This window comes from Galleria mellonella, unplaced genomic scaffold, assembly GCF_026898425.1.
Source record: "Galleria mellonella isolate WM207_F2 unplaced genomic scaffold, CSIRO_AGI_GalMel_v1 utg57, whole genome shotgun sequence".
In the NCBI taxonomy this organism is placed as follows: Eukaryota; Metazoa; Arthropoda; class Insecta; order Lepidoptera; family Pyralidae; genus Galleria; species Galleria mellonella.
In genome coordinates, this window is record NW_026442119.1 from 7437463 (window position 1) to 7457086 (window position 19624).

A 19624-nucleotide genomic window follows, 5' to 3' on the forward strand; every position below is an offset into this window, starting at 1 on the left:
ATACGTTAAATGCAATACGGAGTGTTTACCATATAACGATATTAGATAAATGAGTTTACACCGTAAATACAAGAGTTTCCTCTGCATTCATTATGGCGTACCTACATAAATAAATTTCACGCGGTTCTTGCAATAATTTTAAGAAGGTATAAGTTTTACACTCAGAAAATAACAAAAATGTTTCCAACACAACGACAACATACTTAGATATTTCACAACATAATTACATAAATATTTGAAAAGGGATGGATTGATTAAAATTAACTAAATAAATATTTTTTTCTGTAAGAATATGTAAATAATTGGTATAATATAACCTAATAGCGATTGTCATTTGCGCTGAAGCGCATGCAAATGTTTACCTAGTGGTTTAATGAGTGAAAATGGAACGATACTTCGGCCGCGCTATTGGTATACGCTGACGGGGCACCAGTGAGAGATAAGTGATGAAAGTGAAAGCAGGTCAGTCAGCTCATCGCAGCGAATTCCATAAGAATAAAAAAAATAAGTTCTAGGGGCGTACTAACAACCCCCCTTCAACCTAGTGGTGTTAATTACCATCATATCAAGGTTTTATATTCGACCCGCTTGTAACGTATTTACTTTTTTTCTCAACGTAGGTATACACTACCGTATTACACTTACAACACGTAAATAATCTATGAGGTCTAAATAATAAATGGAGGAAAAAACGACCCTTTTTGTTGTTGTGTTATTTTAACTTGAACACAATAAGCTATGTGCTAAGTGCTGCAGTTTACCACGTCTAAGAAGGCAGCTGTCGTTTGATTCAAGCGCTGTTGGCTCTTATGTAGGGTTAACTTTGACCTTCGGTTCTATCAAACAACAACAGTTTATTAACATTTGGCAAAAAAAAAAAACACTCAAGGTGATCCAGTATGTAGTTATTCTAAAAAAATTGTTGCAAATTCCACATTCTAGAAACTCCACGTTATGAAAACATACAAATAACTTGTAATACACAACTAAACTGTAAAATTAAAAATACATTCTAAATCACCTATTGTATGGTTATTAATTATGTATTATTTTTTTAGATATTAATAATATTATTAACTGATTAAATTAGTATAACATCCTTACTAATATTATAAATCTGAATGACTTGTTTGTTAGCTTATAGCGCCTTAACGGCTTAACCAATCACTATGAAATTTGATATACCCATACTATATGGAATAGAGAAAAACATAGGCTACTTTTTATAACGCGGACGAAGTCGTGTGTAAAAGCTATGTAATATATTTTATAAAGCAAATAAATAAATAATTAAGTATATAAAATAATTGCATATCTAGTAGACAAAAAAAGGTCTACCATAAAGCAACCCGAGACACAAAAGTAGGCAAATATCGATCATATATATATATATATATATATATATATATATATATATATATATATATATATATATATATATATATATATATATGACAATATATTGCTGTAATTCTTCTCACAGTATTTATATCTTTTAAAATCTATTACATTTCTTTTTTAATTTACTTCGCGAAAAAATTAAATTTTGCGAAGTTTTTTATGTGTAACTTATATGCATCATTCTTGATAATGTAAATAATAATTGCAACCATAAATTATGTTTAACAGATTTTAAGCGTATTAAAAAAATACTAACGTATAAAATACCGTAATGTTTGTGAGGCACAAATTTATTTAATATACGACGCGGAATACTGAAGTATATATAGTCCATGTTACGATAGATACTTTCAATGGAAATTATAAAAAATATTATGTCAAAACAATATTCGTGCAAGGGTACACGCGTGTATAAAAAAATTCATGTGCTGAGTGCATTACGTATGCAATATTAGTTACCCGATACAACACAGAGCGAGAGTCGGGGAATACTTTATTTTGGCCGAAATATCTACGCCTAATCAAGCGGATACGGGTGGCGATACTTTCTTTCTACAAAACGAAAAATTAGTAATTAGTAATAAAAAGTTAATATAAAATTAGTTGTCAGAAGATTCAGTGAAATAGCAAAATTATTTGTAATAATTAAATTAAATCGTTTGTACTCTTAGTCATAACCTCAAATAATAGGTAAATCATAATTGTAAAGGAAATAGTAGCGCCAGCGTTATTATAGGAAATCAGTATTAATATTCTTCATTTATTTTTCCACTGAATCCCACTTTAATAATAAAATTGAAGTGGCAAATTAGTTTTATTAAAACTATGCAATATTACAGCGGTTAGCATATTAAAGAAATATTTCCAAAACTAACACATACAGACAAATAAGTGCGACTTACCTCTAAATTGGTCTGTATAAGGTCGTATAGCACTTCTGCAAGCTGTTCCCACACTATGTCCAGAACTCTTGAGAAGTTCTCATTGTTTAAATGCTGATACAAAGTATTGAGATTAGTATCGATATATCGCATCACACGCTCCATACTCGAACAGTCCTGGTGAAGTAGCTCGGCGCCTTCCAGTAGCATTCGAGTTACTGATGGCATCATCTGGTGAAGATTATTAAAGTATCATTTTAATACTTTATTACTATTTTAAGCAAAAATGGAAAAATTAATAGAATCCTTGGATGAATTACAATAAAACCGATTATGCTTATACATATAAAATAAAATAAAAATCACCCTGAGCTTACCTTTTTTACCATAACTGCCAATAAATCTACAATATTATTTTTAACAGTGTCTATGGCATTGCTTATAACATTTTGCAGCGTGTCTTTGCATCTGAAATAAAATAATTTAGTAATAGATATTCTTTTATAGTAGAATTTTATATACAAATAGCAATACGGTTATGACAGCGTGATGTATATACTTAGGAGTACTGCTGTTATCTAGATATACTACTTTTACATAATATAAATATTTAATATATTTACTGTATATAGGTATAAGAAGATGTATCTTTAAATGTTTTTGAAAACGTACATATATTTTCACAGTTTATTACCAGATATATGATAAATCAAATAAATCAGTTAAAATAAGCATCATTATGAATAATTATGCTCTCTTTATATAGTTCTATCTAATACTTTCGTAAGAATTTTGTATCGTTTCTATTTTTTCAATTTAATACTTATTTCGCATACTGTCGATTTAATTTACGAGTGTGTCAATAAAAAAGTTACTGCTCCATTGTTAGTCTAATAATATTTACTATCAGGTCCACCTCCACGTAATTCTCTTAGAAACTACCATGGTTAGTTATTATGGAATTCGTCACTATGGGTCAACAGGCCAGTTTCATCCTCAGCTATCATCCCTTACTGACATCCTACTAGCGTATACCGATAAAGCAAACGGGGATACCACTCCATTATCGTCCATCAAAAAAAGGATGGTTACCTCTGCGCTTCAGCCGGTGTCCTAGACTCGCACATGCTCTCAATAATGTCGTCGATGGCGAGCTCGGCGGCGAACGGCGGCAGGCTCTGGCGCACGTAGTCGATGTTGTTGACGGCCACGCACCACTCGGTGGTGACCTCGAAGCGGCGCTCGTACACCGAGCTCACCTCGCCGCCCGCGCCCGCCGCCTCCACCCGCGCTGCCATCCGCTCCGAGTAGAACACGCAGCACCGACAGATGTCCTGCGAGATAGACAATCATCAATATATGTATATTGATATTAAGATATATTTCAATATAGATTTGGATGGAATATCCCTAAATATACAATTATCTTCTTATATATATTACGCCGATATTGATATTGTAAATATTGAAAAATCCTTTTGCGGAGTGTATATATTTTTTTAATGGGTGATAATGGAATGGTAACCCCACCCACGCTATCGGTATACACCGGCGGGGCACCAGTGAAGGATGATAAGTGAGGATGAAGCAGATCAGTTGGCCCATCGTGACGAATTCAACAAGAATTTTTCATGATGGTTTCCAGGGGGAACCACGTAGAGGTCGACCTAATAGGGCATATTGCTAACAACGGGGCTATTAAACTCTATTGCTAACAATCCCTTTCCCCCCGCGGAGTGTATATTAAAACCATACATTAAAAAAAATAGTCATGTAAAAAAAAAATGTGGTAAAATGTAAATTCTTGACTCTTATAGTAATAATATTTCTTTTCATTTAAGAATTTCCAGTAATAATATTACTAAATATTATTGAATTTATACTAAACACAAACTAGAAGCATGAATACAAAATAAAAATAAAAATACTAACGTCAATAATTTTTGCCACAAAAGTGTAACAGCCCTCAACATCGGGCCAAGCTAACTGTTGCCAAAATATTTTGATCTGGTAGAATATGGCCAATGTGTCTACACCAGAACTGCTATATTTCACATTGGTGTCCACTGGCACGAGGTTATCTAACTCCACCGCTTTTTCTATACGCGTGAGAGCTTTGAATGCGGCGATCTCCAACCATTGAGCTACACCACCAAAGAACCACGAGTGAAACTTCGATATAGCGTACGAATTCCAATCAGTTTCGTTCAAACCTTGGCCTAACCTGCAAAAATAATAAAAACTTTTTTTAGCCATCCCTCAGTAAAATGTTTATACAACATCCTATACAAATCTATACTAATATTATAAAAAGGAAAGTTTTGATTTTTGTGTTTGTTTGTTATAAATATTTACACAAAAACTACACGAACGATGTAAAAAAAAAAAATTTTTAGAAAGCTACATTATCAGCCAGTAACATAGGCTATGTAATATTTTCAAAAAAATAGAGATCTCTCTAAATATTACAATAATGAAACACAAAATATCACGAATTTGTCTATTAAAACTTATATAAAAAACTAATTTATCTATCTATCTATCTACCCGTGCAAAGTCAGAAATAATAAGCTGACTGTGGCAACCAACTTGATGCAAAATAGTATCACTTTTCTGTCTATATCTATTTTATCCTATATCTAAATACATGAACAGCACCATGTTTCTCATTGCCATTCTTGATTTTAAAAAGACGTCATTTTATTTAAAAACAATATTAATTATATACCTACAAAAACATACTACATTTCTATCTAAATGTTAATATTATTATTATTAGATCTATTTAAAACTTACGTTAAAAATCTCTGAAGAGTCAAATATAATTCAAACAATGTGGTCCCCATTGCAAGTGGCTCATTTTCGACTTGAGGTGTTCCCAACGTTGACTCCCCATTGATGCCCCCCGCCAAATGTATAGATTTCGTAGAACCTTCATGGTATTGCAACCGTTTAAGACTTTTGCAAACTTCTTTAGCCTCTGGCTCTACTAACGCAGCCACCTTTTGTTCGTATAATCCATATAAAGCTTTGGAGTATTGGAAATTCATCGTTCTGAAACAGTTAAAATGAAAAATTAATGATGCAACTTTACCTAAAAATTACTTTAGATGGGCACTAAATTGATTTTCGTCGTAAAGGTGTACAAAAAATACTGATATTTTATCAAAAACAAATTAGAACAATCCGTAAAACACGAAACAAAAGTATTGAAAGAAAAAAACTGCATAAACAGGCATAAAGGCTTTTTAATTCACTGAAATTACTCTATCGTAAAACGTATTACCAAGCAATCATCATTATTATATCAGCTTTTAACTGTCCACTGCTGAACATAAGCCTCCCCTAAGAGGATTTTGCTAGTAGTTGCCACGCTTGGCAGGCGGATTGACAACCGCAGTTAGGCTTAGGAAATGTTTTATGAGGGATTCTGCTGCCCATCCCTCGCCCTTCCTTAGTCGCCTTTTGCGACACCCACTGGAAAGGGGTGGCCTATTTCACGCCGGGACTACACGGGAATTGCCAAGCAATAAGACAAAGTAACATCATAATAGTAGACATAGATACAAAATCCATGACTAGTGCATTAGGATAAAAGATTAGGGAAAAATGAAATGTGTGTTTGGTATCCACTCAGGCGTATGACACATAATAAGAACAATGAATACAAATCACTTATAATCTACATAAACAAGAAATACAATAAAAATGTTCAGTTAATATAGAATGGATGGATTTTTCATAATTCAATCACGTTGTTATTACTTGCTCGGGGTAATCAACAATTTTATATAGAAAATAATACAGTAATGCGTCATGCAACAAAATTATGAGAAAAAAGTTACTTACTCGACAAAAACTCTATCATAATATTCTATTGCTCGTTGTAAATCCGAGCGCACTAATTGTATAACTCTAATTAAATGTTGCAATCGAGATTCTTCTGTTGTCTCCTTGCATTCGTTGTTATCAACTATATGGACGAACCAATCTGAAGCCCCTTGCATTACAGCTTGGTTTAATACTTCTTGAATGGACTTTTTCTTCCCGTCATTAGGTAACCAACCGTACAGATTGCTAGGAAACAGATCTATCGTATCTGGCACATCTAACGTAGAAAGAGTGTACAAAATATTAAGAACTTCTCTTAGCGTTTTCATTGCGGTTTTATCACCCGCCGTCTTTTTCCTTAGTTTTCTAATATAACTATAACATGTCGGTAGAAGTTTCTTCGCACCATCCCAAAATAGCTTTACATCCTCTTCTTTAACAAGTCCTGTAAAAAATTTATTATGTCTAATTAAATTTCATGTTTATAAAATCCTATAAATGGCTATTGTTGAAAACAAACAGTGTATAAAAAAAATTTAAACAATAATTGTCACCTAATTAAATAATTTTCTATGTTTATCCTACATTTAAGGCAGAAAAAATAGGAGTTTACTTCGTGACTAAATCTCAACAGGTTAGTTCTAGTAGTAGGCTCGCTTAATAATAAACAGTAATATTAACACCTAAACAAATTTTGTGACTTGAAATTATAAAAGCTAAATTGAAATCAGCATCTTTCAAGAAAGCTTTTTCTAAAATGTTTTTCTAAAAATAAGAAAAATATTCATCATCTCGTAGCAACTTGCAAATGGACGTTTTTGTAATTTTTAACCTATATTTCTATAAGAAGTTTATTGCTTTGCCCTCAAAATAACAAATAACTGGTATTCTGTTGTGGTCAAAAGCCAGCCAGTCATATGTTATCCTTCAAAAGAAAACGACAATTGAGCAAGTTAAACTCACAATATTTAATTACTAGCATTTCTATGGTTATTTCTTGATGAATTCGTCACAATCTAACTGGATCCTCACCCATCATACCTCACTGGTACGCTCCCAACGTATACAGACAGCACAATTACTGTTCCACACATATTCACAAGCAGTGAAGCAGTTGTGTTTGCATGGCTGTGTTTCGGTTTGAAAGGGATATGGCGTGAATTTACTAGGTACAGAGGAATAACACCTGAGTCCTCAGGAATGACAACGCATGGGGGGTATCATGGGCGAAACAGTATACTCTGTTATGTCCATGGTACTGCTCATGTTTATAGGCGACGGTTACCACTTTCCATCAGGTGGGCCGTCAACTTGTTCGCCATTCTAAGTTTTATAAAAAAAAATATACTATTCCACTTCCATCGCGTAAAAAAATCATCATCATCATCGCGTAAAAACTCACCAGATTGTAATGGTTTGGCGATCTTTTCAAGCAATTTATTGAAGAGGGCGAAGCTTAACGGGTGGTCGACGGTGACCGCGCAGTAAACAGACCACTGCGCGAGCTCTTTGTCAGTGGGGGAGAGCCCGCTCTGCGCTACGTGCTGGATGAGGATCGCTTCAGCTGGACCGCTGAAGTTTCCACACCACCAATAAGGAGCGACCTGCAAACATAAATATGTATTTTATATACTAAACATGCATCTACACTAGCCTGTTTCAGAACACTTTTTAAAACAAGCTTTTGCAATGTAATCCGACCTTCATCTGTTCTGTCCGTAATATCACTATCCTAACCATTTTTTTAATCTTTAAAACTTTCACATATGATACCCATATTAAAGAGAGCTAAAAAAATACACGACCCGGTATATTGTAACAGAGACCATTTTGATACAGCCCAAGACATATGATTAATTTGACAAACCTTAGAATTCTCAAGCTCATGCAATAGAAGTATTCTGAGCAGATGTCGGTGCTCCTGTGCGGCCACCAGTGAGTTCTTCTCTGAGGAAAAGGAGAGTCGGACTTTCACCACACCTTGCCTCCGCAGCTTGTTCTTTTTGCTTAAATTGAACCACATCGTCATACCGCCCGCTGGGATAGACTACAAACAATATAAAAAAAATTAATTAACTTATTTGGATTACAACTAATTAAGAGCAATTATCACAAACTACTAGATTTATTAAATTACTGTTATATAAAATAAAATAATAAAAAAGTGCCTATTTTATTTGTGAATATAGAGTAAAAAATATAAAATAATTATGAACAATTAATATAAAATACAGCGGAGAGGAAAATGATAAATTTGTGGTTTTGTATACTATATTACAATTAAACGCTTCTCTATTATAATACTAATTGTATTTGTTAAAAATACATGTTCGTAAACAAAAGTAGGTATAGAAACAAATTAGACGAAGATCTCTTTAACCGACTTCATCACAAAATAATAGTTCTTCAGAGAAATCAAACAAAATATTCCTTATTTAGCTTTATACTTAATTTATTATATACGTAATCTATAGCCGAGATTATAATCCACGCGACATGCAGTTACATTCATTAAAAATAACATAAAGTATTTATGTGCCACTAAACTATTTAGTGAATTAATTTTGTTATAATATTTCCATAATTCGCGTGGTTTTCTTGATTTTTAAGATACTGTATATTAACTGAGCCCAAAATAAATCATTCAATATCAGAACATTTAAAAATAATTAACTTCCGATGCCTATCTAGTTAGACGCTTATACTGTCTCAATGTCAGATCATGCGTTTAATTTTGAAGTTTGGTATAGGATACTTACCGTGAGCGGAATATTAGCAGTACCAATGAGTTCGTTGTCATGTCTCCCAGTTGAAGCTGTGATGGCGATCTCCTTCATCAACTTCCGAAGTCCCTTCACACCCTTCACCTCAAACAATTTAGTCATTTTCTCCTTTACAGTCTCCGCTGGATCAAAATCCCTGAAATATAATAACAACAAAACCTTCAATATAACCCATTTTCCTGAATTATGCTATACATTTACCATTATTTGATTAAATCATTACTTGACTAAAGTAACTCATCATTAACTTAACAATTATATAAAAATCATCGTAAGTAAACAATTTAATAGAGGAAGAATACGAGTCACTACATTTCATCGTCTTCAGTTTTTAGTAAAATACCAGTTTAATTCAAATCTTGAATGACAATTATTCTTATACCTGTTTAAAACAAAACTAAAAAATGGTTATTATATAAGTTTCATAAAAAAATAAATAATTAGGTAGGTATTTATCTTTAACGTAAAAACTGAAAAAAATATTATTTTAAAACTTAATCTTTCATCCCCTTTGTCTAGTTATATATAACAAAAAATCTATGAATATTTAAAAAAATACTTGTATTCTAAACGGCTAAGCAGTGTAACAATAACTGTAATGAAAAAACTGTGTACCTTTGTTAAAAAATTAAATAAAAAAAAACTATCTCTAAATAAATGTATACCAAGCCTGGTAAACTGGCCAGTGTGTAATATGGATCTCAGAACAGTGTAATCTCAAGTAACCACCGAATAATAAAACCATAAAACGAATGTAATAATAAAATTGAACACTCACCAGACTTCTAAACAGAGCGAATCTTCGTGCAGGTTACCTGGCATTGGTCTGTAAATATAAACCGGCTTGTTAACATACCACATTAAAACAAAACATACAAACTTCCCAAAACAAACTTGCTAAATCTACACCAAGGGCAAGGACGAACTTCATTAAGTAAATCGTATATATAAAATAATTTTTAATTCAAGTAAGTAGTTATTATTAGTAATTTGCTACTTTGATTAGTGATAGGTAATATACTATAACATATAAAATTGAACCCATTTGAAAAGCAATATTAACTCAGTAGAATGAGGTTACCTTCGTTATTAGCATATACTAGAAATAGTATTAAAATTAAAAAAAAAAAAAACATTTAAATAAAAATATTTTACATATAAAATATTGCATTAGTGAGTCAAACATGTTGTTTATTTATAACAATGAACATTTTAAATAGGTAAATTACAACCGCAAGTCAAATAAAATGACATAATTAACTTACATATTATTTAACTTAAATAAATACGAAGAATTAGTTACAAAATTTATACCATTTTCCTTTAAATCTCAGCTATGTTATTATGATATTGTAAATTAAATAAAATATTGAATATTTTTCATTCTATAAGTAGTAGAAGTAAAGAGGTTGATGGCTAACCAGCATCCACCTAAATAAAAAAATTATAGCTAGAAAATTCGATCTGCAAAACCGATATCAGAGACTGATGTCTAAAAGAAAGATTGTTTTTATACTATTATGGTGGCAAACAAGCATATGGCCCGTCTCTTGATAAACGGAGTAAAAATCAGTAATAAAATTGAGAAGGGAAACTGAAAAAGAATGAGTACTAGAAGAAAAAGATTTACTCACTTGATATACCCATTCTATAACATGCCATAACATTTAATTTAAAAACTAACTTTGGTTTAGAAACTATATAGTTGCATCTATCGCACAATAAGGTTAAATGGGAGAGAACTACCTATATTCACCTAGTTTTCTACTTCTGTCTACTTCTAAGGAAAAAAATATAAACTATAGATGATGATATCCGAACCTGATAAGTCACAAAAAACTCTACCACTGACATACTTAGAGTAAAACATATATACATATAAAATACTTACAGAGAAAAGTGCTCTTCCCAAACAGGATTTAGCGTCATTGACTTCACAGAGGTATTGTACCGATGTGCTGTATTAGACATCACGTATATTGTTACGAATGGGTCGCTCATTCCATTCGGATCTTTGGGCATCAGGTCTTTGGCTTCAACGACTTCTACATTTAACATTAACTCTGGAGGTTCTTTAGCCTCGGCTGTTGTCAACAGTTGGGTGTGTTTATCATTCGAAATTTTGAATGCTTCTTGCACGTACGAGAGCATTGCCGCCTGGCCGACTTCGCTCCCTGCATCGCAGCCACCAACATTGTGCAGAATCTCATATAAAACTTCCAAGTAAAGTTCATCAATCTGAAATAAATTGAAATAGTTTAAGGTAAATAGTAATATTACACCTCGTGTGAGGATGTTACCTTCGCCTGTCGCGAAGTAAAAGAAATGACGATCATTTTAATCTGAACATTAAATTGAATATTCAGAAGTTTAGGTAAAGATTCAATATTGGGAACCCCTGACCGCTTTTAAACATTATTAACCTCAACAGAAATAAAAAAATACATATTGCAAAATACAATATATAACCAACATAATTTTAATAATGAAACCACAATAGTACCAATTATGTGTAAGTTAATCCCCTCATTAATTTCGATTTTATTTATAATTTCGCTCTTATTACTACTAGTATTGCAAAATGTTACATCCTAACAATATTAGGTATATTATTTATAAAAAAGATTTTAGGTATACTTTTTTTTATCATTATTTTAGGTAGTTAAGGAATTTATGCCTACTCAAATTAAATAAAAAATATAAATAAATAAAAACACATAAACTGTTTATATTTGATAAAAATAATACACATTTACTTTCTAAATATGACTATTGTAAACTGTTGGATTTTTTAATAAGTAAACTAAAGTACTTAACAACTAAACCTTTAAATTCAACTTATAACGATCTAAGTCATTAGCTACTACTGTTAGCAAACAAAATTTTTTCATAATTTTATTTTTTATTACATTAATTAGCATCTTTGCCTTTGATACACAAATTGAAACAAAAAATATTATATGCGTTAATTAAAAAGGTTTGGTTCCATATATCTACGCGTCCGTCTTTTAAAATTTATTATTTTATATATACGAGTATATCTCATATTATATTTTAGCAAATCGCAATACCTAAAGAATTTTAGTAATTGTAGTAGATGCTCATATTATGTTATTTATGCCCAAGTTCATGCAACCATGTTTTGAACTCATAAACCAGACTACAAATTGAAATGAATTTGCAAAAATCAAATTGATACAGTCGAATAACAGTCATACGAATTTAATTAACAAGCGAGATCCCGCTTAAAATAACAACATTCCGCAGTTATTTTTATTTATAACCAGGCGATTCTGTACGACTTATATTAATATATATTATATTATATTTATATATAAATTTAAAAATTTACTGTATAAGACTTTTTTTATTATTATTTAACTACATACTAATAGTGCATTAATGGTTAATACTGAATTATTATTGCGATAAAGTACATACCGACGAATCATAGCAATAATGCAATTTCATCGACCTAAAATTGTCGATAAAATAACTAAACCACCCCAAAACACTGCACCCGGAGCTCCCACTGAATGAACCGCTACAAACTAGGGTAGTTCGTAACCACGGTACCACCAAAACAAACGATGGCGATTATACGATCAATTTAAATTGTCTTGACAAAACGAAGCAACGTCAGGCTTGTGACGAATATTTGTAAATTGTTAGGGTTACTGCGCCGTCGTGGGAAGCTTATTGATCAGAAAACTGATGGTGTTTTCGATTAGCCGCTACGATAGACACTAAATCAGTGAATGGCAGCTTGTTCCTAATCTCTAACACATTTAAATATCCTATGTTATGTTATACGTTAGCCTGTTGCATTATAAGTAAGATGTTTTATCAGCATAAACGGCCAAATAGATTAAATTGAAATATCTTTAAACATTACGACCTACAGTATCTCCCCAGATTAGTTATTTTAATAAATTACAAGTTTCGGTAATGATTTTTCCACATTTCGAGCAAAATTTTACAACGATGATTCGTTACACTTAATATTTTTATAGCGAAAGAAAAAATTATATTTGAAGAAGATATACGTCAAATGAAGGTTACTTGGCGAATGCATACATATAGGCTACACCTCTCATTCATCATCATTATCAACAACATCATATCAGCGCTTAACTGTCCACTGTTGAACATAAGCCTCCCCCTAGGGGGCTTTTGCCATTAAACGCTACGCTTGACAGGCGGACTGGCAACCGCAGTTAGGCTTTAGAGATATTTTAAGAGGAACGCTGCTGCCCGTCCGTCACTCTCCCTTAGTCGTCTTTTACGACACCCACGGGAAAGAAATGGGTGGCCTATTCTACGCTGGAACCACACGGCCAACACCTCATATTGAGGGAAAGGGATTGTTAGTAATGAGAAGGTTAGTCCTCATTGCTATCCATATACCCTATTAGGTTTTTTTTTTATACAACTTAGAATGGCAAACAAGCTGACGGCCCACTTGATGGAAAGTGGTAACCGTCGCCTTTAGACATGAGCAGTACAATGGACATAACAGAGTATAATGTTTCGCCCATGATACCCCCCATGCGTTGCCATTCCTGAGGACTTAGGTGTTATTCCTCTGTACCCAGTAAATTCACGCCATATCCCACCCTTCAAACCGAAACACAGCCATGCAAACAAAACTGCTTCACGGTTGAAACACGAATGGGACAGAGGTACCCAAGCAAGAGACTTTTGTACAAAGTCTCCCTCTGGTAAACGTGGTCGACCTCCACGCGGTTCCTACTGGAAACTATCGTGACTAATTAATCGTTGAATTCGTCACGATGGCTAACTGACCTGCCTTTTCATCCTCACCTATCACAGCTCATTGCTACCCCGCCAGTATATACCGATAGCGCAGGCGGGATTACCATTCCATTTTCACCAATTGTGTCTTGCGTAAAAATCCACATAAACGTACTTTTGGATTTTTACTATTAAAATACAAAGTAGTAATATAATCACTGAATATTACAATATTAATATGACCCAATAAAAATATAATACTATGAAGACTTTGCACCAATTACAAATAACAAAGAGACGAGATAAACTGTCTGGGATTACTATTATTAAATACTATTTCTTTGTTTCAGTACAAAGTACTATTGTTCATACATTAGACTAAAATTGATGTAAATTTATTCTGTTTCTAAATTATGCATCTCTATTTTAAACTTTTAAGTCATACATCAGGCCGTATATATACTACGTTAATTCAACTGTATATACACAGTATATACGCTATGAATTAACGAAATGCTTTCCTTAAAACAAGTGTTAATATTCATTAATAGGGTCTCATTTTTTTTTCTAGATACATATTGAATACTACCAAAAACTAAAAAAAATCATGAAAAAGAACTACTGTATCTATACCAATGGCACTTTATAATAATAAATATGTATATACCTTGTACTGTGTAGTGCCGTTGGTAAAGTTACAGGTTGTTCTTTTTTCAAAAATATTATTATTTTTTTTTATTTTTGGTAATAATTTCTTTACTATAAATTTTTTTTTGAGATTCTATTTAAAAATACTAACATTAGTTTTGAGGAATACTAATTAACATAATATATGTATGACAATATGTATCATCGTTGATGATGATGATATATATTGTCTTACCAAGTAAGTAATAAGCATAGGCATACATATTATGATTTATGAATAATATAAAAATATACACACAGTCATAGACTGGATAATGAGGCTGGTCTGCCGCTCCAGGAACTCCTTTTTAATGCCCCTGAACTTGGTGCGAAGTGTTGCCGTACCATTCATTTTCACCACAATTACACTACATAACAAATTACACTAAACACTGAACTGACTTATAGAAAACTTCACAAATTCGATCCAGTTACATAACTAGAGTATTTAGTATAGAATTGAAAAAAAGGATACGTGATATGGGAATAAACGAGTAGCGATACAGAAATCAGTATCTGGTGGGAGCAGCCGGTGCACTGCGCAGAGTCGGCTAGTCGGGACTCTGGATTTCAACCGCTCTGAACGCCAAATTCTATTTTTGCAAGGCGCCGCCAACGAAGACGAATGCTAACTCGACCAAATAATAAAAAAGTATTGTCCCAATGTTCGTGACAAAACACCTGAATTATCTGAAGTCACTTCCGTTGAGAAAATTCTTCAATCCACTAATGGAACCACTTGTGGTAAAAACATATTCTTTTAAGGAATTATATATTTAATGTATACCAAATAATCAGGTCTAGTTTTGTATTTTTAAACATCCTTGTAAGAATCGTAAAATCATATTTCTTTACTGACGCAATGTGATTGAGTATCTGCCTACATATGTATTTATGATTATAGCTCATAATGCCTATGCTAATGGAGAATTTAGATTTATGTTTCTCTTCAATCATATACAAAAACTATGTAGCAACACATTAGACAGAGTTTTATGATCTTGATACTTAAACAATTACGGGTTCGAAGTGCATTACCTAAGTGAAACTTTCATTAAAAAATGCATTATATATTTTTAAAATACTCTTCACAATGAATGAATTTCCGACATATATAATGTATTAATAAAATTATTCCATCTAAGTTTATTGTATGCTTTACGTTCACAACCACATAAGCTCCTAACCCGACACGATAACGCTCGTAAAGCGCACTAAATGTACTAATTTATTTCATTAACCATCAATGTTTACACTGCTTCTGTAACGGGATTTACCTACTTAATAATAATTTAATGTACAAAGCTTGTCATAATTTGTTGTATCTAGTATAATAGAAGCACCTAACTAATTAAATTTAATACATAGCAAGGTTCCCAATAATACTAATATATCTCTATATGCTGTAAAGAAATCATTCTAAACTGAATATCTTATCATCAATAAGCGAAACTACAGAAATTATAAATGCCAAATTTATACCGTAAATTCTTTTTACACACTATAGGTACGAGCAAATAAAAAAGTATTTTCGAAAATTCATTCTGAAATTCTTTTAAGCCCTTTTTATACTAATGGGAAAAATTGGTATGTAAGTTTTTTTGAAACATATAAATGTAATACTGCTAATATTCAAGTTTTCAGATTTCTTGTGCGTATACAACAAGAAGAGCATTTTCAGCATTTCCAATGTTTTTTTTTCTCCACTTTCCATCTTAAGTTGAATACTATATTTATATTATACATATAATGATACATTAACTAGATAATGTTTGTACATAGCAAATATACATAGGACTTTAATAAGAGCTATAGAAGCCAAATCCATTACACAAACCCAAAGCCAAACAAATTATTTTGTAAAGCTGTTCCAGATCTACTATGCTCCGTCAGATTCTGCATTCAAGTGCGTAAATGCCTATGAGTAATGCTATTAACACGTTAAAGATTACCAGATCATAGTGTTACTTAAAATCAAACAGCCCATGCCTTAGTATAAACGAAAGAACTGCCTAGTATAAAGAAATATTACAAAAAGTTGTAATACAAAAAGTTTAATTTTATAAAAATAACGAATTTGTGTGGATATAAACTTAAGTAGTTTGTATTACTATATTTACAGTACCATATCATAAAATCTAGAATATGTAATTAAAACTAATTACTAAAATAAAACATTTGCAGTAATCACAGCAGACCAGCCCTTACAGGCAGCACCCGTTTACAAGTATGACGGATGAGCCAGCTATCAATGCGCTTAACTATCTATCTGGACATTTTGGTGAGCATGACTTACTCAAGGCACCCAACCATATTATAACTAAATTGAAATAATTTCATACTACATAGCAGTCGTCAGTAGTAACTTATAATTCAAGAGTTGATTGATGATTTATTGGATACGAATTCATTATGTTTATAGACCCACCCTGTTCTTAAAAACAATGTGTCAATTAGTTCCTTGAACTCGACTTTGCATTATAGACGAACCTTGAGTACGTATAGCAGCTCTACTATAATCCATATTTAAATACGGGGGAACGACATTGGAAGTGGACGCATTCTCTAATGACGTTGGTCATTCAGATGAGCCTTGGTTACGAAGTTGACAAAATATTCGAAGAAGAAAAGAGTCACTGGCAAGATGCCACAATGACGACCCACTACAAAACAAATATCATTTGGTTCCAAACTGTAATTTAGAAATCATGCATTAATCAACGAATACAGAATAATAATCTTTAAGGGACCAAAACAATCCCAAGCGTTTTCTCTTCCTGTAATATCCTTTACCAACTAAAATGTGTAACGTATCCAAATACGAGGGACTATACTTTAAAATCTTACGACTTATATGCAATGCAGTTCTAAATGTCTATTTTAAAAGATACAACTATCCAAAGGACTATCCCACATTTGCATAAAGATTAAAATGGCAAACAGTTCGCCTAATTATAAGTAGGAATGGTGATAGCTAATGAAACCCTGTGTTCTTAAGCCGACCGAAATGAACCGAAAGGTGTCTTTGCCTGCCTTAAACCACTTCTTTCACGAAATTGATAACTTATTCACAAGAACACAATAGCACAGATTAGACATAAGTATAATAATAAACAGTTTCCGATCTTCTGTAATGTGCAACATTTTTAATTACTTTCTTTCGTGTTTAAATATTACATTTATATTTCAAATATTATTCCACTTCGAGCCAATTTAAGGAACGAACTATTCTAAATCTGCTCTGATTTGGCTAGATGGTGTAAGTTACTAGATGTGATGGTTTTTTCTAAAGATTATCCACACGTTAAAAAAATGATGATGGAGGTTACAATCCCAGAGGTTCTTTATTCAATTTCTCCTCATGCACAATAATCCCATCACGAGGATAAGTACAGAAACTTTACTGATCTTCCTGACCTGTGATTACAAAGTGATTACAAATAATGTCCTAACTTTTGGACAAAGAAATCGTTACAATTGTCTTATTTATTATTATTAAGGACAATCTATGTAAACTAGTAAAAATAACCTGTATATAAATTAAGGAACTCTGTATATAAAAATCAATAATATATATTAAAAAGTAAAAGGTGACAGGCAATAGTGCAACGACATTCCTTTGGAATGGTGCCCATAAAATAGAGCACTATTACAGTGAAAGTGTCCCCGGGGAATTGTCGCCAGATCGTCTCAATAACCCACGACCCACTTTCTCAAGAATAGTAACTCAACATAACGTCAATGTCTAGTTCAGTTTGCAGGAAAACAATAAACCTGACCGAGTTATTCGTTTATATCTGACTAAAAATACAACGGCAAATGGGTATCACTGTAGCCCTTCATCCGCCCACATGGGTGTTATTTTATCCACGCGAAGTTCATCCGGAAAGATGAATCGTATACTAAAATGAATGTTTTGCAATCAATACAATAGAAACAAAAAGAGATTTGTACAAATTAATCTCAATCTATAATTTATGTAATAATTATTTTGGTCAATAATAATAAAAAAATTTAAACGTATTAATTGAATGAATTTCAATCTGAGCAGATAAACATTATTTGGATACATAATTTAAATACCAATTACATAATACATAGGTTTAAATTTATAGTTATTAATATGTTAACCTATTTATATTTATTTAAATTTGAATAAAATTATTACTAAATTAATTTAAATATGCAATTTACCTACTGATGAGAGTCAATTAGATAAAATACTCGTGATTATGCATATCTAAGTTAGTAAAAGTTTTATATATGTATATAAGTATATATAAAAAACTTCTATAAAATCGTTTCGACGTGAATAATAAACATAAAGATTACCTACTTTTTATCTTAGTTTACATAATAACATTGCATATTAGGTACCTACCTACTAAATATTATTTTAGGTATCTATACTACGGATGAAATGATATCGGATGAGTTTAGATTTGATAAAATACGCGTCTATCTCCCACACCGTTTTCCAAGCGGTGGGAACTTTAATGTTCTATAAACAAATTTGTTTCAACACCAATATAAAGTGTTTTCTGTATTACATTATCCATAATTACCTATAACCCAAATTGTTAGAATATACCAATATTAAGTACATTGACGAAACCACAACACACTGGTAAAACATCTTGAAACGCAAATAGATCTTGAATACAATTGATCCTATATCAGTATACCTAAATTATAACTTGGCTTGGATCTATATATACACACACACATATACACACACGAAGATATAAGCATTAATATTCTAATTAAATCATGAGCTAACTACTAAATGTTACTTTTATTATATTTAATAAAAAAAAGTGTAGATACTTACATTCCACCCTACTGCCTCTTCATATAAGTCTATTTTTTCGAGATCACCAGGCTCCGAATCGGCATCGACGAGTGTCCCATGCCCACTATCGGCGAGACTGCGACTCTCAATCTGTGAATCTTCAACATTCTGATCCCCGTCTTGTTCTTCAGATTCTTTGAAGGGTGCTAAAGGCGTTGCCTCTTCTAAAGCAGCCCTTTGCGAGGCTTGCCTAAGAATCTGTCCAAACTTCTCGAAGAAACTGTCATCCACTTCTTGAATTCTGTAATTAAAATTAAATATGTATGCCAAATTAAACTACTATTATCAGTGTTTACTTATAACCAACATCAAAAAACAAAAACTTCAAGTTAGCTTCTATTTTCGTAATTGTTTATTTTTTAATCGAGAGGATTTAGATTAAAGTACATTTTTTATGAAATAAATCTCTACATTTATTGACAAAAATTAAGTAG

General features: G+C 32.1%; 1 protein-coding gene across 7 annotated transcripts in view; it reads right to left on the bottom strand.

Annotated features, from left to right (window-relative positions):
• The window catches only part of LOC113509636 (protein unc-13 homolog 4B), a 60277-nt gene that overhangs the window by 9729 nt on the left and 30924 nt on the right, over window positions 1–19624 (bottom strand). For 4 of the 7 annotated variants that reach the window (XM_031910747.2, XM_026893001.3, XM_026893003.3 and 1 more), the window contains 13 exons: window positions 19170–19431; window positions 10788–11134; window positions 9675–9722; window positions 8873–9032; window positions 7981–8160; window positions 7516–7717; window positions 6132–6558; window positions 5079–5336; window positions 4215–4506; window positions 3375–3616; window positions 2660–2750; window positions 2304–2513; window positions 762–836 (listed from right to left, as the gene is read on the bottom strand). In XM_031910747.2, coding sequence (XP_031766607.2) covers window positions 762–836; window positions 2304–2513; window positions 2660–2750; window positions 3375–3616; window positions 4215–4506; window positions 5079–5336; window positions 6132–6558; window positions 7516–7717; window positions 7981–8160; window positions 8873–9032; window positions 9675–9722; window positions 10788–11134; window positions 19170–19431 — 2794 coding nt within the window. Of the gene's footprint in view, window positions 1–761; window positions 837–1758; window positions 1954–2303; window positions 2514–2659; window positions 2751–3374; window positions 3617–4214; window positions 4507–5078; window positions 5337–6131; window positions 6559–7515; window positions 7718–7980; window positions 8161–8872; window positions 9033–9674; window positions 9723–10787; window positions 11135–14597; window positions 15528–19169; window positions 19432–19624 lie in introns of those variants that run through there. The other 3 variants (XM_026893006.3, XM_052899385.1, XM_052899383.1) reach the window with 3 other exon arrangements.